The following is a 20,826-nucleotide window of genomic DNA, read 5'->3' as shown; positions in this document are numbered from 1 at the left end:
AGATGGTTAGCAAAAATATTCCCCTAGTACAAAATTACAAACTCACTTTGGGCGGGGAGGGAGGGGAAGGAAGGAGCCGCCAAATCAACACGGAATACGTCACCCAAATCAATATTTGGCTCCTCTTTTTGTTTTTGCCGCCATAATCAAATGACAAATATGATTATATGCCTTACGAGTTACGACACAAAATTATATTAGACGAAATACAATATTACCTATGATTATGCTTTTCATTTTTAATATATAATAGTGTAGTTGAATATACAAAACGCGGAATAATGAAGCATATACAAATGTAACTATAACATGATAAAATTTCGGATTAGATAAATGCATTTCAATTGTCATCTAAATTTTTCGGAAATGTTCATACTTAGAATGAATTTTTTTTTTGTTGTACAGATTAGAATTGAGAACTTTAACGAAAAACTCCCGATACTGTTCACTTTAACGAAAAACCATATTTTTACACTAAAAAGCCAATCCTTATAATATTCACTTTATCATTTATTTTGTTATTTTCGTTAGTTTTCCTATTAGAATTTTCAATCCAAACCAAACACTAGAGTTTGAATGTTCGTTCGGATTGCTGCCCACCCCTAAAGCTCCCTTGTGCAACCGAAAAGTTTACATTTACGTAAACTAAAATGTGTGATTGCATCAGATTTTAGACACAATGGTTTCGTCTTGCTCATCCATAGTCCTTGATATTCTTTTTCTTTTTCAAAGTGGATTGGATTGGATCACTAACACCCCTAACGTTGGGATGACCATGATGAATTTAACAGGCTAGTGTACTGAACAGAAGAACAGTATTCGAAACAGAAAGGACGAACTGCATTTCTTTCTTTGTATGATAATTTGAGTGTAAATATATAGAAGCCAGAAAAGAAGAAACAACTGTAACATGTAAAATGAATCATCTGAAACCCATCCTTAGAGATTTGGAGTTGGAGCTGGCGACTGTAATGGAAATAAAATCCTCAGCTGACTTTCTTTTCCTATAATTCAAGGCGGATGCAGAGACGGAGGAGGAAGAGAAAGAAAGAGGTGGCCGGCCTGGTGATTGAACCGAATTACAGCGTAGGCTTCTCTTACGGCGTGCTTAGTGCTAGAAATCAGAATAAGAAATTGAATTCCGATTACAAATCATTCTTGTATTTATAAATTTGAAGAATTAAAAGGACGATGGACCCACACAAATTTAGAAATTCATTTCCTTATTTTGGAGGAATTGGATTTCTTGATAATGAGAGACGCGAAATCCATTCTGCATACCCATATTGCCCTCACATTACCACCTCTCGTTCTTCCCCACTAAACCGTAAACCCTACACCCTAAACCCAACCACCACTGCCCATCGGCTACAAACCCGCCATCAATTTCAAATTGTTGAAAGACGAGAGGCAGAGATGGATCGTAAACCATTTTCTGTTAAACACAGAGCCGGCGGCAGTGCAACTGTGATACAAATCAACACGGGCAACAACGATGAACATATTCCGAGAGCCATGATTCAATTATTTGCAAATGTGATACAGTCGCCTTGTGATCATAAGTTTCGACGGTGCAGTATGAGGAGAACGAAAGTGAATATCAACATGGATTGATGCGCTGGAAAATCTTCATGTCTGATAGTTCTTAAGTTCTAAGACCAAAGACATACATGCTGTTCAACATTCGATGGAGAAACTGAAATTTTGTAACTTCTCCGCATTATTCCCCATTCGCATATAAACGGGTCCACTCCTTTGCTGCATGATTCAAGGGGAAAATAATTACTAAAGTTAACAAAACTATTCCGTAAATGCAGGTTAAAATTTGGAACTAGTTGTCAGTAAATGGTGCAAATGAAAGGATGATATTAAAGCAATAAAAAAAGAATTAAGCTCTCTACACGACGTAATTGAGAAACCTACGCTGCTGTAAGCCATGGAACTTCTTAAAAATTGCATGGTTAATATCCGAAGATAAACCAAATATAGCAGTTGTGCGTAATTTTTAATACCTGTCTCAACAGCTTCTTCTTCATTTGTCTTCCAGTGCTTTGCAATGTTCTCAGAAAGCGGATCATCAGGATTTGGAGCACTCAGAAGTGCTTGAATGCTGATCACACGTAATACATTGTGTTAGTAGTCATTTATATTTATCATGACACAGGAATATAACAATACAGTGATAATATTTTAATTTATTAGCAATGATCCTAACATAATGCTGTGCAGATTTATCCTTTTTCTCTTTCCGATCAAGCATAAGCTACTGTTTGAACATATAAAAAGAACTGTGTTGCGGGAATGCAATATGTCACCTCAGCAATACTGTTCGGATTTGAAGGGCTGGACTCCATTTGTCTTTCAGAATATCGAGGCATATCCTCCCAAGCTGCCAAAATATATTCTTACCTTATTAGAAACTCAGGTGAAACAATGGAAAGGGGTGAAAGGAGAAAGCTACTTGCCTTGTCAATGTTAGGATGATATATTTTTGTCAGGAAACGGACCTGTTCGTGGGGAAGAAAAAAACAGAAGATGAGATTAATTAGCATTCAAAATTTCACCGCATCTATGGTGAGGTGACAGAGTGTTAAAAAGAAATATAGGCTCAAAGCATTAAAAGTCAGCAACTTAACAAGCTAGAACAGCACTGCATAAAGCCCAAAAATAACTATCCCTAAACTCTGAAGATCCTGATGTCCCGTAGAAAGGCCCACACCTGCACTTTCTGACAAACTTATGTGCTTGGAACAGGCATGGTCACACACACAAGCATGCAAGTGCACGCGTGCACACACCAACAGTGGCCTTTGTATTAGAACCTAGGGTAGCACAAGTAAATAATACAAAGTAGGCAGACAAACATGTCCAAAAATATTCTTTACATAAAAAGTAATGACATGGATCAAGAATAAGATCACATAAAAGAGGTTTGAAACAATTGAAATCTAAGGTAACCAGTAAAAACCCTAATAATGTTTTCCCCTCCAAAACTAGGCAACCATATGAATCAATATGAACCCAATGATTCAAAATTTCCACAAGTAACATTGTAAGCATCCATAAAAACATAAATCTCAAAATATGCAATTAATTAACACCTAATTACATATTTACCTTTGGAGGTGCCATTGGATATTCTTCAGGCAAAAACAATTCCAACTTGAAAACCCCACCTAAGTCAATAAACAAATAGAAGCGTATGAACATGGCATACCAACATGAGTTGATATAAAGTGATAAATGGCTATGTTCGAGAACAGATACAATAACATGTGACAGAAGGTTCCAAAATTTGATCTTAGAAACATTGGTGCAAAAGAATAGATAATCTAATCATAGAGAATGGCAAAAGGAATAATAATCTCTGGCTAGTAGATAGGTACACCTTACAAGTATCAGCTGTATAACCAATAAACCTTTTGAACCAAAAGAAGAAAGAAATGTTCTTCCACTAGAATCAATTGGCACATCCTTTCCCTTAACTTTTTTTCCTAAAGGATTAAAATAGAAGAAAAAAGACGGAAAAATAAGAGGGAAAACTAGGCCTGCCATCCTTTCCCTGCCTTATTTTTCAGTAGAAAAATGTAATTCAAAATCTAACAATCCAAAGAAACCTTTTCATGAAATCAAGAGTTGTAAAGATGGTTAGTCTTGTGGCAATCACTTATGTTTGTACCATACTTTACCAATCCCGAAACTACTGAGCACCGGTCAACGTTATACCGTGAAAGACCCAGAAGAGTTTCCCTCCAACCAGGAGGCCAATCACAGCACGACACGTGTCGACATCAGAAGCCAATCATAGCGCGACACATGTCAACATCAGAAGCCAATCACAACACGATACGTGTCAATGTTAGAATGAAACTAGAAACCCTCTTCTATAAATAGAGATCATTCTCTCACAATATTTCCGAATGTCATTTGTACTAAATCATTCACTAGTACTCACTAAAGGAGAGCTTGAACCTATGTACTTGTATAAATCCTTCACAATTAATGAGAACTCCTCTACTCCGTGGACGTAGCCAATCTGGGTGAACCACGTACATCTTGTGTTTGCTTCCCTGTCTCTATCCATTTACATACTTATCCACACTAATAACCGGAACAATCTAGCGAAGGTCACAAACTTAACATTTTCTGTTGTACCAAAGTCCTCACTAATTTTGTGCATCAACAACGTACATTTCATGTGATAATCTCCCATTGAATTACAAACATAATATTAAAAGTTTATCATGTGCAGAAATTTCAAGTTCGAAAGTTTGAAAAGAGAAAAAAAAAATATTAGGAAGCTATAGATGTATAACAGTAGATATAGTTACTAACATACTCTTAGTTTTTGCCTCAATGAAGCAGAAGTAAAAGATGGAGAATAAGGGGTCTTTCACAAAATCCTAAATTAGAGAAACAAGAAGTGCCTAATCACCTTCATATGGAGATTGAGCTGGGCCAAGAATCATTACGTTGAAATATCGCATGTTTTCTTCTGCAGGAGAAGCGCTGATTCCAGGAGCTGCAAAATAAAATCAGTAATTTGATGAAAAATCATAAAACCAACTTTAAATTCCAATGTCGACCTATCAAAAGTTCACAACCCAAAACTAGAACGCTTAATAGATATTATCACATTGGGTCTAGACTCATCAACGTATATATAGACGTTTGGTGATGACAAGGTCAAGGTAGTGTATCGAAAAGTAGGCCACGATATGCCTGAAAATTTAAAAGTGCTTTGCCATAATGTGCTCCAGAAAGGGATTACGAGTAGTCACAAGTACACCACCAACACATTCTGACAATCAAGCATACATATCCGATACATAACCAGTTGGATCAAATGAAATAAGGTCAGCGGGAATCATTAACAGAAAACAATGCAAATGGTATATCCCAATTCCCATATCAGCGGATCAACGGATTTATGAATGCACCATATCAGCGGATTTGGCCTTTAAAAAAAATTTGAACCCATACTAAAAGAAGCAAAACCCATAACTGGAAACAGAAGAGTAGACCAGGAAAGGAGACCTTCCCAACAAAAAGCTCTTTCCTTGTTTAACTTAAAGCTAAAAACTACTTCCACAGGGGACGACTATCCATAATTACAACAATTAAAGTATAAAGCCTCAGAATTCCGCCGCCATACGTCAATTAATACCATAACTTAAATTTAATTAGTAAAACTTATACATATAGAGAGAGAAAGAGAGAGAAACCTGGTTCGCTGAGAAGCCTCTGCGTCTCCTAAGGAAAGGAATCAGAAATAATTCACATAAACGCCAAGTCAGAAACCAAAAACGAAAGATGAACAGAATAGTTATTGAATCAATATATATATATATATATAGAGAGAGAGAGAGAGAGAGAGATGGTAGGGTTTAGAATAAGAAGAGAACCTTGATAATTCTTCTCGGAAGATTACTGTTCGCCATCAAATCTCTTCTTCTTCTCTTGAAAGTTGGAGGATTCCAGACGCCGAAGACTCAGAAGCTCTCTCTCTCTCTCTCTCTCTCTCTCTGTGAAGATCAGAAGCTGAGAAGAAGCTGAAACTGAAAGCCAAAGGGACCAACAAAACGGGGGAAATCTGGTCAACAGCTTTTGCTAACGGGGTTTTCAACTTCCAACTCGCCTACGCATTTATTATTATTTTATTGTTTTCTTGCAATCCCCTTCTCTCTGTATTTTTGCACTCATGTTTTGGCCCAGAAGCCCATGGGCCGATTGGGGACCCCACCCGGTAGACCGACTGGCCGGTTGCCCGGTCATATGCACCGAGAGTCGAAAACAAATGAAAAACATTTTGTCAATAAAAAAACTATTTAGGTAAGAATCCTCGCCGGATCATTTTCTTAGGAATTCAGGGGATTCTATAATTATGTCTGTAAATCATACATCGTACGGTTAAAAATTATTTAAAATTTAAAATTAAATTTGAATAGTACCTAACGAAAACTAATCGCACGATGTACGATAAACATACATGATAACAGAATCTCCCGGATTCCTAGTAAAAGAATCCGGTGAGGATCCTTTTCCTCCAACATCGACCAAATAAATAGACGAGCACAATATTTTCGGTAGACTTTGAAAAGTTAAACAATGTTTGATTTGTGGTTTTATGCAAAACGCAAATAATCTTACATGATGACCTAAATAAATAACAATTCCGTTTATAGGATTAATTTTTGCAGTGATCAAACAAGTAATTATCTCCGGCCTGTATTAACTTACTAATCGTAATCGGTTAACGCTCAAGTGCTACTACGGCCATTGGGCAACAATAATTCCACAAGGATAAATATATATAAAATAAAATAAAATAAAAAAATAAAAAAGCAAAAAGAAAATCATATTAGAGGCCATTATACAGCGGATCAAAGTTAGTATTTGTACATGCCACATTTCAAATATTGCAAACAAAACGAAGGCAAAACAATTTTACTTCCGCCACTAAAATCATGGCTGGAACAATTCAGTATCGTTCCATCGCATCACTCGAAATCATGTCTCCCACAGAAAACGATCGTGGAACCAAAGGCACACAACCATGGCGACTAAATATTGGCAGATCGAGCGAAGCGCTTGTAATCAACTTACATTCCTCGAGTGCTTCTGCATCCATGGATGAAATTTCCTGCAACACACGCGCGAATCACGATTTTGCTTACATGACGATCAAGTGCAGATGTTTAAGAACAATACATTTTTCAGACATCATGAGTTCGGTAAAGTGACACAGAGCAGTACATGAACTATATGATTTCCTGTATTGTCTTTCACATCAGTTTCAGTTTATCTTTAAAAATACGCCGTTACCTTGGTATTTGATTCCCGGATGTAGCCAACAAGTAGCAGCTTCATTTGCTGATTGGATACACAGCAATTGTTTCCATCAACTGTATGCATTTGCTACATCAAAGGATAAAAAGATCTTCATCAATATGGAACTAACGGGATCAATGCATAAATAACTTGTTTTCGGTAAGTTGGAAGAAAGCAAATTACAGTCTTTATAATCTGGCAATTGGTAAGCTCGTTTTTTCAACAAATACCATTACCAAAATTAATAAACAGATTACTCACAATGTTTTTATGAGGTGAACTATTGCAGTCCAATCCAATGGCAACCACTACCCTGTAGGTCTTCTGCATATCAGCTACAGCCCAACCGAAGAAAACTCCCCAGACTTGGTCGGGGAGAGCAGATCTTCCATCCTCTGATTATTGTGGACTTGTGGATTAAATTGAATACAAATTTGCACAAATCTTAAACCATAAAAATGTGCATTTACTAAGACTCCCTAATCAGTCAAAGAAATTGAACAAATACATTCCATCATGCAAGAATGAAACAATTCACCAACCTGTGACTTCACTGACAAACCCATTGGCATAGAGACCACTAAAATAAATTGGTTCAATCGGCAGTGCCTTATCTACCCCTGAAATAATCAATCAAGCAAATATTTAAAAGGGGTGGGGGGAAGGCCCTGTGGACAAATACACACAAACAATATGAAGTGAGACGTACAGTCTTCGATTTGAGGAAGACCCCAATGTTCGGGCTGAAACTCCAAAAGAGAATGAAGCACAGTATCTGCAAGGGAAGAACAACCGGCAGCTTCACCACGGGATGGGACAGCCACTACCTCCATTCCGGCAGCTTTGGCAGCTTTAACACCAACCCTGTTCAAAATATATTGATTCTAGACATGAATACCCTGGCAGCATATGCTTAAAAAACAGATGGCTTTAATTTATCAGCAGTGTATATCTCCAAATACATATTTGATCAAAATGAAATAAATTTAATGTCAGATGTATATGTTTGTGGCCGATCTTACACTGAGTCTTCAATCACTAGGCAATGAACCGCATCCACACCCATTTGCTTCGCTGCCTCTTCAAATCTGTAAACATTTTGGAAAGCATATTAGCATCTGCGAAAAGGAAAATAAAATGCATGTGAGGTGATGTTTTCTTATTGACAGAAAATTGACCAGGCCTCTGAATGTTTTAGGTTGAAAAGGGATGGGGCGTTCCAAAGTTCAATTTGTATGTGTTCAAGGGAGCCTTGTATTTTCAATAAATTCACTTACAAATCTGGAGCGGGCTTCCCCGCTTTAACCTGGTCACTGCCAAGAATTACTGAAAACAGTTCCTTCCAACCTATAATATACAGATGAAGTAAACAGATTAATAAAAATCATGAGCATTCACAGGTCATCCATTATGTTACACACAAACTTGCATGAGAAAATGAATAACGCAGAACGATAGACAACTTAGAACAATTTAACATGAAACACACAGAGAGATATAATTTTCATTGTTTACACTGACTGATTTTCCCCGTGGCATAGCCGGAACATCTACTCGATCTTTACAAACAACCCCTATAATGACTATAAATATAATATTGGATCAAGGAATACTTATAAAACAACAAATGTGTAACACTTTTTCCAGGTAAATATCTACGATAATAAGTTTCCCGACTGGTGTGGAAGCTGTAGATTCAATATTGATTGAATCAGCCCTTTTTACAATGCCTCTTCGTTTTATTGCGAAATGTAGGCTTAGCAGAGAGAACTAACATTGGTTATTGTTAACAATGAGAAAATTGTACAAACCTCGATGGTGAGAGATTTTTGCTTCTATGTATTCACGTAAGGAGTTTGAAGCAAGAGCCATAGGTACTCCGTGGTCATGGAAGTGTTTGATAACGCGATTAGCACCAGGAAGAGCTTTCGCGTACTTCCACCTAAAAGTACACAGTTAAACAACTTTAGCACACAGGGAGCAACACAAGGCCAACAGATATGCACATCCAAGTAAACTGGTAAAGTAAATGTGTTAAACAAGTGATCGAGTGCCAGCATGTAAATGACATGACATAATTCGAAAGCGCTTACTTTTCCTGATACATGGGGATGATTTGTTGGACAAACTCGTCAGGGGTGAATGGGAGATGATAGTCCTTAACAACCGAAGCTGCCGAGTCCTTTAGTGTCATCCCCAACCTCTTCTTCTCCTCCCTTTCCTTGTCCAATACTTTGCCATTCCGGGCCAAGAATTCCTCGAACACGCCCCTTGTTGCCCACTCTGAACCACAATCACACACACACACACAAACACACAAGAGTAAGAGTTTGAAAACTAAGAAAACAGCAAGAACAAGAAACCCACATAGCCAAAAGAAATACAAATATTGTGGGGAGGGGAAATTTGAGACCTGTGTCCAAAAGGGTGCCATCCAAATCAAAAATGACAGCCAAAATCTTGGGTTTTGGGTTCTCTGCATCTGCATTGTTGCACTCACACCCACGGCAGCTCATGGTATATTGGTAAGATTGGTGTATCGGTAATTTGGTATTGGTAGCTCAGCGCAGCCGAAGGTTGAAGGAAGTGAGAAAACAAGGATTCAATCGGAACATAAGTTCATGTGTTCAAGTATCTTATTATATAAACAATCATAATATGCATCAGGGCCGCTCGTAATTAACCCCCAATCAATCAACTTTTGGGCATTCGGATTCCCAATTTCGAATTTGGAATTTGGAATGGCATTGTTCTGGGAATTGATTGAATGCAAATTGTGACGAGTGAAGGAGATGAGACGAGATAATATATGCAAATTGAAGAAAGAAACTCGGAATTTCAGATTCTGTGTGTCGGTTTTGCTTCCACTTTGAGAATTGAGTCGTAAATCATAAACAGGAGGAGAATCTGAAAACGACTGTCGCCTGCTGCTCGTACGTGAAAGAAAGCGTTTCAATCTCAAATGCCGAATTTTCACGGGCGGATTCGGATATGCTTTTTCGTTGCTTTCATGCGATATGCTGAGTGCTGCTGACGGAGAAAACCATAAACCACAATACCCCAACTAATAACAATACTGCATCCTACAATGATACACCATTAAATATTGGCGGAATCAGGATTAGAACTTTAGGGGTCTCAGTATTAAAGGTTTAAATTTTTAGACGGGAAAATTAAGCAAAAAATTTTCAGTTTGTTTAGTGAGGCATTTCATCGCACATGTCAATAAATATTGACATATATCGAAACAATATGTTGAGTGTTATCGAGAACATATGTCGACTTCTACCGATGCCAAGTGCTACTGAAATATGTCTAGCAAATATTAGATCAAACACTTGGTGACCATAAAAGAATTTCATATGAATTACAAAACATTTAAAGGGCTTCACACCCGTATTTTCCTGCCTCCAAGTGGTTTCAGGACCACCTCCATGATCGTTTAACGACGAGGACACCCGGGACATGAACCATACAAGGCGCTTCGGACATGAGGCTCGCTAATCAGGTAGGGGTGAAAATGCACTAGGATACTGCAATATGACTTCAAACGCATTGTTTCAGCGTTACTCATTCAATGCTCATAGCTTGGTGGACACTAACCAAACTAGCGTGCGCTTACAATCAGAGGCAAGCCTCGCCACCCATGTGTACTCAACCACTTACAATACAACGAGAAATTTTTTCCATGTGACTGACAAGTGATGTTTCTCACCAATAACCTATGAACGCCTGTATCCTTATAACATAACAATTTAATACATTTAAATTTTATTAAAAAATCCAAATAAACAAGACCTACACTGTTCTCAAGACTTGCTTTCTAGTCCCAGTCTCCCAAAACGCCCCCATCTCCTCCTGACTCTTCTTCCCCCTTCCCCCCCCCCCCAATTGTTACCGGCAAAATCTTAAACGGAGGTCGGTGACGGCAAAATCTTAAAACCACCCAACTCCATCGTCACCTGTGATTTCACCCGAGATGCTCCATCTCTTCTCTCTCTTCCTTTTTTTCTTTCTCCTATCCTCTCTTGTTCTCTCCCCCTCTTATTTCGACATGAAACCAAAGGGATAGTTGGCTGGACCTCTCTGTTTAGGATTTTTCCAGTGACAATGGGGGAAGAAGAGTCAGGAGGCAACGGGGGAGTCTTGGGAGAATGGGACTAGAAAGCAAGTCTTGAGAACAATACAGGTCTTGCTTATTTTGATTTTTTAATAAAATTTAAATGTATTAAATTGTTATGCTATAAGGATACATGTGTCCATAGGTTATTGGTGAGCAACTCCACTTGTCATGTTGAAGTGTGCGTTCGAGTCACATGGAAAAATTTGTCCAATACTACAATGTGGCAAAGTGGATGACATACCGCATTCTTCTATGGCTAACGGTGTTTAACGTGTCTCACTACAACTATAAACCCTAGAACAAATTCAGGAGCAACAAGGCAGAGTAACATAGATTAACACCATACATAAAGGTTTATAGCAACAGTGAAACAAACAACACACGAGTATAAAATCATCCATCTGGGCTACGTCATTTTCGCTAAAACACGAAAATCACCCTAAGCAATTGGTTAATCCTCTACGCTCCATTCAACATAACCGAGTACGAAAAGCTAGTGCAAAGCAGATCGAACCATGCCCGGATACAATGATATTATAAACCACACCACATAACATGGGACTCAACTTGACAGGGCGGGAAAAAAGAAAGAAATTACTACAGAATAACATGGTAAACAATGAACGCCTGAATTTTGTCCAACACCGCAGGAAACGAGACTCAGGTCCATTCTTGATCCATAATACACGGCGTATCCTAAGACGCCACCTGCATCACTGCCAGAGAAACAAATGAGCAAAGTAGTCGTACATCAATATTACTCACAAACAGCTAGGAAATATGTGAGATACTCACGGTTGCCTCTTCCAGCCCGCCAACCTTGGCATTGCCATTCACCTTTTGGGAATCTTCTGCAGCAAAAATGAGAGCAATAATAAGTGTTAAAGATGATGCTTGGTCTTTAAAATACAACAAATATTTTGTCCACCAACGAGTTTAATTCGAATTTCATATTAGACTATTGATGATTGGACAGTACATCTCTATACTAACTTCTTGCAGCCCGTGCATGTGTTCTGTGACTGGTAGGACAGTTTCATAAATAAATATCACTTTAGCTATATGACAACTTAAAGGAATTCACATTATGGACTACTTTTTAAGCAATACGTTTGGTACCCCAGATCGCTACATAACAAAACGGGATCATTGCATTTCATGCACCCAAAGAACAATAAAAAATCATATAAAACAAATATAATCCAATTCTTTGAATGTAAATTATAAACGCTTGTTTAATTTACTCGATAAAAATTATCATAAAATAAGTGGAGAGTTCTTCTATAAAGTGCGTACTGAAAACTTGTTTTGTTATGAACCTGCCTCCACTCACCAAGTCATGATTAGAGACAAGCTTTTAGTTGTCAAGAATCAAGGCATACAATGTAAAACATCAGAGGCGAAAGCAGTCCAACAACCAGGCAAGTATACTGTTCGGAGTATACAGGTTTCTAAACCCAACAAGATTCCTCAAAATAAACTACGAATCAACAAATGTGATCCTAGAATCTAAACTTGGAAAAAGAAACCGCTGCCTTTACTACAACAAACTTGTAAAGCCTACATTCATTCAGTTGTTAATTTGTTCACACAAATCCTGTAAGATCTACATGTTTGCTTTTTAAAGTTTCTTTTCCATAATCCATTACAACTTGATTCAATGGGTGTGAGCGACTATAGCACCTGAACATCTATATTGGTCCAAGGATAATTGTGACAAGTTTGTCACCAGAAACCGTTGGCCATAACTGACAACCAAAAGCAGGTTATCCGACCTAAATAAATACAAGGAACAATTCCTTTGAAGGGTATTTGATACTAAGAATCCATAGACATCAATTCATCAAATAAAGATATCATCTCTGCTAGAAATAAATGAAATATGAGCTAGGTTGGATGGCATTTTGTTTTATAAAATTCTTCCATTACCTATTTATTTCTCTCCTTCAATGCAAAAAAACAACAACATAGTTCCTCAACTAGCTTATGCAACCTTTTAATGCCACTACACTATAATAGTGGACGAGACTTCAGCATGATGCCAATCTCTTCCCTCTAAGAAAATACTTCAAAAGTACACAAACAGACACCACAAGCATAAGAATGGTAACATCGCGTAACTTATAAATGCATCCAGTAAAAGATTGGAACAACCAGCAAAAAGACCTATGAAACACAATTAGATTTAAAATCCAATCAAATGAAGGCTAGCATACCTGAAGCAAATCCTGAAATGGACGGAAAGGAAAAAAGTGGAGCAAGGAGGGACTAATCTAATCAAAGAACTAATCCTCTAAACTTTAGTAGAGATGGAATTATGTGCATTGTTAAATCCTGAAATAATTATTAATATCACCTCCATCTTCTGGAAGGTCAGAAGTCCACAACGTGAGGTTGTCCCTTAGAAGCTGCATGATTAAGGTGCTATCTTTGTATGACTCCTCATTCAAAGAGTCAAGCTCAGCAATAGCTTCATCAAAAGCTGTCCTTGCAAGGTGGCAAGCCCTGGAAAATAGTATCCACATCAAGAAGGGAATTTTTGACATAAACGTAACAGTAATCAACCTTTAAATAGCATCCTACAAACCTTTCTGGAGAATTCATGATCTCATAATAGAAGACTGAGAAATTCAGAGCCAGACCCAAACGGATGGGATGTGTAGAAGGCAACTCGGCCTCAGCAGTGGTGGTGGCAGTCTGCAACGGCATCAATTTTAAGATAAATAAACATTTCCAGTGTCAATGTTAAGAGAGAGAGAGAGAGAGAGAGAGAGAGAGAGTAACCTCGTATGCTTTCTTCGACTGTTCAGCAGCCTCTGTTTTATCGTCACCACTCTTGAATTCTGCAAGGTACCTATAATAATCTCCTTTCCTACAACCAAATTATTTCGATGTCAACATTTATTTACCTTCATGATGCCCATTTCAAAAGCAATAGAAGAACAAATAAGTAAATGATATCTCTTGGGTTTTGAGAAATATAGTCTCACATCTTATAATAGAAAACAGTTGATTCACCAACTGTAGCTGAAGGAATGAGATGCTCATCGATCACTGCCATGATATCAACACAAATGGTTGAGAGCTCTGATTCAACCTTCTGTCTATACTCCTTGAGTTGCTTCACATGATTCTCATTTCCTCTTGATTCCTCTTTCTGTTCTATTGATGATAGGATCCTCCATGATGCCCGACGAGCACCAACAACATTCTTGTACCCAACAGAAAGTAAGTTTCTCTCTTCAACTGTCAATTCAACATCAAGATTTGCTACCTTCTTCATTGCATCGACCATCTCTGTTAACATTTAGAGAAGACGTCACATACAAAATCATATTTTAAATTTATGATCAAGTAAACGAACCCACACTTTTTCACCAGAGGCAGAACCATGTTACAGAGAGTGGAGCTATTGCCCTATTTAAATCTAAACAGACTTTCGCTCTTGCTTTCCTTCCTTCAATTGTGTCACTAGTCACTACTGAAAAGAAAACGTTGTACCATGCTAAAGTTGTTAACACAAAAAACATGAGAGAAAATCTGGAATAAACATAGACGGGTGGGTTGAGTTTGAGATTTTGAAGCGATATGACTTAGTTAAAAGAATTTCTTGGTCAAAATTGGAATTAGAGATCTAAACAAAGATTTGACCAATTAGATTATAATCTTCTGTAAAACAAACCATGTCAATAGGTTAGGTAAGACAGAGACCAATAATCATGGCAACTGTAAACTAAATGATGGTTTTCCCAACTCGAGTACAATCCCAGATGCACTTCTTAGAAAATAAAACCTTGAGAAAAGGTTTATCCCTAGAAATTGCATCTTTTGACTGAAGCAAATAAAATCAAGGAGATTAAAAATTGGAAAGTAGTGCCTATTCACACACCCTTGTTAATTTTCAGCCAATCTTCTTCAATTCATTTGACCGGCCAAAAATTAAGAGGGGTGTGTGATAAGTAAAAATCGGTGTGTGGATAGCACTGATTTACTCAACGTAGCCCAAATTTTCAATACACACATTACTTAGCCCGGGTTATTGCTTTAGTTCCGATCGTACGAAATATTCCAAAAGAAAAACAACAAACACTTGTGAAGTCTGTAGCAGTAAGTTTTTGTACCAAATCAAATATATACCAATTACCAAGATAACTTTTCAGGACAAAGAATCTCCATGGAATCAGACGTCAAAAAAACGTCAATAGTCATACCAAGAAATCGAATGCACCAAAGACTTGAGCAGAAATAATTAACTGACTGAGTATTTGACTGATCCTTAGTTCAGATCGGCATACAACCGAAAGTCGAACGAAAGATTCCCATTTCCTTCACTTTCTGGCCAACCAAACACTGAATTTGCAAAATTAAAGCGACTAAAAATAAAATCAAACTCCAGATAAAGGATCACACTCGGCTTGAAGCAGAAGAATTCAAATGCATGAAAAAATAGGCCAAATGAGAGGGAGAAACCCTAACCATCGTATCGCTCTGCCTGCTCAGCGAGCTTGGCAAGGTAGACGAAGTTCTCACGTTCAGTAGCGAAACCCATGGCGGATCGAATCTAGGGTTTTGGCAGCCTGCAGTTTGCGGTTTTTGGGGCTTCCGAATTCTTCAACTCTTTTGATCTGTCGCTCAAAATTCCAATTTCTTTCCGTAATATTTATACGAAACATAAAGGGTTAAAGAATTACCCTTTATTATTATTTTAATTATTTATTTTGTCCTCCGCTCAAAAAATTATTTGTTATATCGCCGGAATTGGGATTTCGAGTCACACGGCCAATGTTTGAGACCAAATCTTCTGCACGTTTTGGACTTGTGAGTTGTGGACTATGCGACGTGCCACGTCTTTACTGGGACAATCCGGATCCTCGCCAGATTAGGATTCTTGATATTCATAAATCATGTATGTTCATCGTACATTTTATGGTCAGAAATTATTTTAATATTTTTATTTAAAATTAAACACAAATAACATCTGATAAAAATTAATCGCACGATGTACGATAAACGGGCACGATTCATAAATTTCTAAAATCCGCAGCAAAAGGATCCGAAGAGGATTCGTTGTTTTTTTTTTTTTTTTTTGGGGACAAATAAGGATATGCCAAGTGAGCTTCTAAGGTTTAGGGTTTACTATTTCTTTTTCATTGGATGCGAAAAGCCCATTACATGTTACATCAGGTAAACTCAATAAAATTTGGGTATAGCCAAAAGGCCCAAAACCCATTCAGCAACAAGATAAAACAATAATAATAATAATAGGGTAAAAGACTGTTTACTACCCTCATGTTTCGTGGTTTTCAACATTTAGTACATCAAGTTTTTTTCGTCTCAGATTCATACCTAAAGTGTAAATTTTGGGACAGTCTCATACATCTGTTAGTCAAATTGTTAAGTTTTCTGTTAACTGTGACGTGGCGCACTGACTGGGCACCGCGTCTCATCCGAGTTTCTTTTTTTTTTTTTCTTTCTTTTTTTTTCTTCTTCCTTCTTCCTTCTTCTTCTTCCTCCGACTGCAACTTTCTTTTTTTTTTCTTTTTTTTTTCTTCCTCCTTCTCCTTCTTCCTTCCTTCCTCCTTCCTTCCCTTTCTTCCCCTTCTTCCTTCTTCTTCATTCTCATTCTCCTTCTTCTTCTTCCGAATCTGGGGAAGCTTTTTTTTTTTTCTTCTTCTTATTCCTTCTCTTTCCTCATTCTTCCTTCTTCTTCTTCTTCTTCTTCTTCCTCCGAATCTACCCAGATTCAGTTTTTTCTTTTTTTTTCTTTTTTCTTCTTCTTCTTCCTTCTTCTTCCTCCGAATCTGCCCATATTCGGTTTTTTTTTTCTTCCTCCTTCTTCTCCTTCTTCCTTCCCCTTCTTCGTTCTTCTTCTTCTTCTTCCTCCGAATCTGGGGGAAGATGAAAGTTTTTTTTTTTTTTGAGGAAGAAGAATAAGAAGAATGAGGAAGGAAGGAGGAGGAAGAAGGGGAAGGAAGAAGGAGAAGAAGGAGGAAGAAAAAAAAAAGGTTGCAGTCGGAGGAAGAAGAAGAAGAAGGAAGAAGAAGAAGAAGGAAGAAGAAGGAGAAGGAAGAAGAAGGAAGAAGGAAGAAGAAGGAAGAAGGAGGAAGGAAGAAGGAGAAGGAGAAGGAGGAAGAAAAAAAAAAGTTGCAGTCGGAGGAAGAAGAAGAAGAAGAAGAAGGAAGAAGAAAAGAAAAGAAAGAAAAAAGAAAAAAAAAACTCGGATGACACGTGGCGCCCAGTCAGTGCGCCACGTCACAGTTAACAGAAAACATAACAGTTTGACTAACAGATGTATGAGACTGTCCCAAAATTTACACTTTAGGTATGAATCTGAGACGAAAAAAACTTGATGTACTAAATATTGAAAACCACGAAACATGAGGGTAGTAAACAGTCTTTTACCCATAATAATAATAATAAACTAATCTTTTATCTTATAGGGGCAGAACACAATTGCCATCGCCGCCACCACACCCGCAACCACAAGGGTATTGCAACATAAAAATTATCAACCCGCAATAAGAAACCATCCCCAACCAAATTTGGTCATTAAAACCATCACACCAGAGAAGAGTCACCATATCCAATAACCGTTAGATGCCCCTGCAAAGAGAACCAAAAACAAAAATAAATAAGAAAGGGATGGGGCTAATAGTCATTTAAAACACCCTCACTTTGGGCAAAGCCACAACATACTTGGTCCCGATTTTCTGGCATGCCTGTCATGTGCGAAGCAGTGATGATAGGGTTGAGATATGATCTCGTCGGATTCTCTTTGTGAGGATCCCAGTGATCCGTGAATCATGTCCGTTCATCGTACATTGTGCGGCTAGAAATTATTTTAAATATTTTTATTTAAAATTAAACACAAACAGTATCTGACAAAAAATGATGTATGATATACGATGAACAGACACGATTTACGAATTTCTAGAATCTTCACCAAAAGGATCTAGCGAGGGAACCGAATCCCCTCCAGACCCAAATATACTGAGCCTGTTGAGCAATGGATTCGGGCCGTTAAAATTTGATCCAACGGCTACAATTATTATAACTTTTAGAGGATAATCCTGTTTGTAGTCATTAGATCAAATTTCAACGGCCCGGATCCCTTACTCAGCAAGCTTAGTTTTATTGGGTCAGGAGGGGATCCGGTTCCTCCAGCGAGGATGTCGTTGGTTTTTCTTGGGACAAATAAGTACATGCTAAGTGAGCTTCTAAGGTTTAGGGTTTACTATTGTTAAGAAACGTTGATATTTTTGTCTAGCTGAATGAATTCAAAGAAGAAGGAGTGAAGAGGTACAGAGTGAAAAAGAAGATTGGAAAATGGCAGCTTCTTACTCTGCTAGTCACAGAGGTGCTTTTTTTATTATACTGATATGCACACCCACCCTCACACAAGTTGTGAGGTGAGGAATATAGTTGTTAGTGACTGTTGGATTCATTCTCTCTCCTAGCTTTAATCACAGCCACACATCTAAACTTGTAATAATAAAAGAAAAAACTCACATGGCACTCATGGCCTTTTTACACATAAGAACTTCACACTTGGCATTCTTAGCACAAGTGAATACACATTTAACCTCATCTTATTTCTAATACTCAATCAGCTAGAGACTTATAATTCAACACTCCCATTTAAGTCTTGAGCTGATTTCACTCCAAGCATGCTCCTGAGATAATTGAACCGATCTTTAGGCAGAGGTTTTGTGAAAATATCAGCTAGTTGCTCCTTAGTTGGACAGTACACCAGATCAATGATGCCATCCTTCAGTGCATGATGAAATGGTATCTTTTGTTAATGTGTTTGGTCTTTTGATGGAACACAGAGTTCTTGGTGATTGCAATTGCTGAGGTGTTGTCACAGTGCACTGGAGTGGCTTCGGTTTGAAATTCACCAAAGTCTTCAAGAACAAATCTCAACCAAATGGCTTGAGTAGTTGCTTCTGAAGCACTGATGTACTCTGCCTCTGCGGTGGAAAGGGCTACACAATTTTGCTTCACAGATGCCCATGAGAATACTCCACTGCCAAAGGAGAAGGCATAACCAGAAGTACTTTTACTGTCCTCAATTGATCCACTCCAGTCACTGTCACAGAACCCAATTAACATTGAGTTCTTACCCTTCACATATTCCAAACCATAATTTAGGGTGCCCTTAATATATCTTAGCACTCTTTTAGCAGTTCCAACATGCTTACTAGTAGGGCAGTGCATAAATTTGGCTAACAGACTTGATGCATACATAATATCAGGCCTGGTTGCAGTGAGATATAGGAGACTTCCCACCATACTTCTGTATAACTCTTCACTTGATGCACCACTTCCATCATCCGTGGTTAACTTCTCAGTTGCAACAAGTGGAGTAAGCAAAGGTTTGCACTCTTTCAGACCAAATTTGTCTAATAAGGAGCTTGCATATTTCTTTTGGTGGATGAAAATGCTTGAAGTTGTTTGAATTATTCCCATTCCAAGGAAATGATGGAGAAGACCCAAATCAGTCATCTCATACTTTCGTTTCATGTCTTCCTTGAATTCTTCAAGCATTTGCTTGTTACTCCCAGTATAGATTATGTCATCCACATAGATCGACACAATCAAAATGTCTTTCTCTTCTGCCTTGATGTACAGTGTTGGTTCACTTAAACTTCTTGTAAAACCACACTGTGAGAAATATGTATCAATCTCTCCATACCAGGCCCATGGTGCCTGTTTTAGACCATACAAGGCTTTGTGAAGTTTATATACTCTGTCTTCCTCCCCTTTAGCTACAAAACCATCAGGCTGTTCTACATAAACCTCTTCTTCAAGAACACCATTTAAAAAAGCAGATTTGACATCAAGTTGATAGAGTTTCCAACTCTTTTGTGCAGCCAATGCTATAAGGGTTCTGATTGTATCCAACCGAGCAACAGGAGCAAAGGTCTCATTGTAGTCTATTCCTGGTTTCTGGGCATATCCCTTTGCAACAAGCCTTGCCTTTTTCTTTTGCACAGTTCCATCCAGGTTGAGTTTGGTTTTAAACACCCATTTTACTCCAATTATAGGCTTGTTACTTGGCCTGTCTACTAACTCCCAGGTTGCATTCTTTTCAATCATGGAGAGCTCATCCTTCATAGCATTCATCCAAGACTCATCCTTAGCCGCATCTTCATATTTCTCTGGTTCTATAATGCACATATTACATTGAGCAAGTACATCATCCAGCTTTCTCCATTTTAATGGAGTATGATCAAATGAATGAGTGTCACTCACACCTGCACTTGACTGTGAATTGATCTGTGTATCATCAATACCACTTGCAGCTTCTTCCAATATGCCAGATGATAAACCACTTGAAACTTGAGTGTCATTTTCTGTATTCTCACTTCTTGGTGTATCAACAGAGTCAAATTCATAAATAGGCAGTGATATATGTCTTTCTATGCTTCTTTGCCAATCCCAAGCTGAGTTTTCATCGAACACAACATCTCTTGACAAGATCAATCTTTTAGAGATTGGATCAAATACTCTGTACCCTTTCTCACATTTTGCATATCCAACAAAGACTCATTTTATACTTTTGGGTTCTAGCTTGTGTCTTAGCTCGGATGGAGTATGAACATAACAAACCGAGCCAAAAACCTTCAAATAGGCAATACCTGGTTTCCTTTTGCTGTAAGCTTCAAAAGGTGTTATGCTATCAAGTGATTTGGTAGGACACCTGTTTAATATGTAGACTGCAGTGTGCACAGCTTCTGCCCACATATGGTAAGGCATTCCTTTGTCATGAAGCATAGACTTGGCCATTTCAATCACAGTTCTGTTTTTTCTTTCAACCACTCCATTTTACTGTGGAGTGTAAGAGAGAGACAGTTGTCTTTGGATTCCTT

The 20,826-nt window shown here is 38.0% G+C and overlaps 3 protein-coding genes across 6 annotated transcripts; all 3 read right to left on the bottom strand.

Annotated features, from left to right (window-relative positions):
• Positions 1 to 1,502: 1,502 nt before the first annotated feature.
• LOC103426096 (ubiquitin-conjugating enzyme E2 36-like) lies at positions 1,503 to 5,674 on the bottom strand. Its single transcript, XM_029097703.2, has 8 exons — positions 5,406 to 5,674; positions 5,226 to 5,253; positions 4,436 to 4,522; positions 3,118 to 3,176; positions 2,466 to 2,507; positions 2,316 to 2,389; positions 2,013 to 2,110; positions 1,503 to 1,758 (listed from the first exon to the last, which is right to left on the bottom strand). Exons 1-8 carry the CDS (start codon positions 5,439 to 5,441, stop codon positions 1,721 to 1,723), a joined length of 462 nt encoding a protein of 153 aa, XP_028953536.2. The 5' UTR covers positions 5,442 to 5,674; the 3' UTR covers positions 1,503 to 1,720.
• Positions 5,675 to 6,337: 663 nt separating this feature from the next.
• LOC103432227 (bifunctional riboflavin kinase/FMN phosphatase-like) lies at positions 6,338 to 9,906 on the bottom strand. Its single transcript, XM_008370408.4, has 10 exons — positions 9,245 to 9,906; positions 8,925 to 9,114; positions 8,643 to 8,773; positions 8,109 to 8,178; positions 7,854 to 7,919; positions 7,541 to 7,695; positions 7,374 to 7,451; positions 7,093 to 7,226; positions 6,826 to 6,918; positions 6,338 to 6,643 (listed from the first exon to the last, which is right to left on the bottom strand). The coding sequence occupies exons 1-10, from the start codon at positions 9,345 to 9,347 to the stop codon at positions 6,482 to 6,484; spliced, it is 1,182 nt and encodes a 393-aa protein (XP_008368630.3). The 5' UTR covers positions 9,348 to 9,906; the 3' UTR covers positions 6,338 to 6,481.
• A 1,352-nt stretch (positions 9,907 to 11,258) lies between these two features.
• Positions 11,259 to 15,804, bottom strand: LOC103426095 (14-3-3-like protein B). 4 transcript variants are annotated; one of them, XM_008364184.3, is made up of 7 exons: positions 15,431 to 15,804; positions 13,945 to 14,251; positions 13,739 to 13,826; positions 13,542 to 13,651; positions 13,311 to 13,459; positions 11,750 to 11,805; positions 11,259 to 11,670 (listed from the first exon to the last, which is right to left on the bottom strand). In XM_008364184.3, exons 1-7 carry the CDS (start codon positions 15,501 to 15,503, stop codon positions 11,668 to 11,670), a joined length of 786 nt encoding a protein of 261 aa, XP_008362406.3. In that variant the 5' UTR covers positions 15,504 to 15,804; the 3' UTR covers positions 11,259 to 11,667. The 4 variants fall into 4 exon arrangements, with proteins under 4 accessions (XP_008362406.3, XP_008362404.3, XP_008362407.3 ...); XM_008364182.3 differs by having other exon boundaries at positions 11,259 to 11,662; positions 15,431 to 15,759; XM_008364185.3 differs by having other exon boundaries at positions 11,750 to 11,802; positions 15,431 to 15,759.
• Between the last annotated feature and the right edge of the window lie 5,022 nt (positions 15,805 to 20,826).

This window comes from Malus domestica, chromosome 17 (genome assembly GCF_042453785.1).
Source record: "Malus domestica chromosome 17, GDT2T_hap1".
NCBI classification, from domain to species: Eukaryota; Viridiplantae; Streptophyta; class Magnoliopsida; order Rosales; family Rosaceae; genus Malus; species Malus domestica.
The sequence above is the reverse complement of the archived record's forward strand: the minus strand, read 5'-3'. Positions and strand labels throughout refer to the sequence as shown.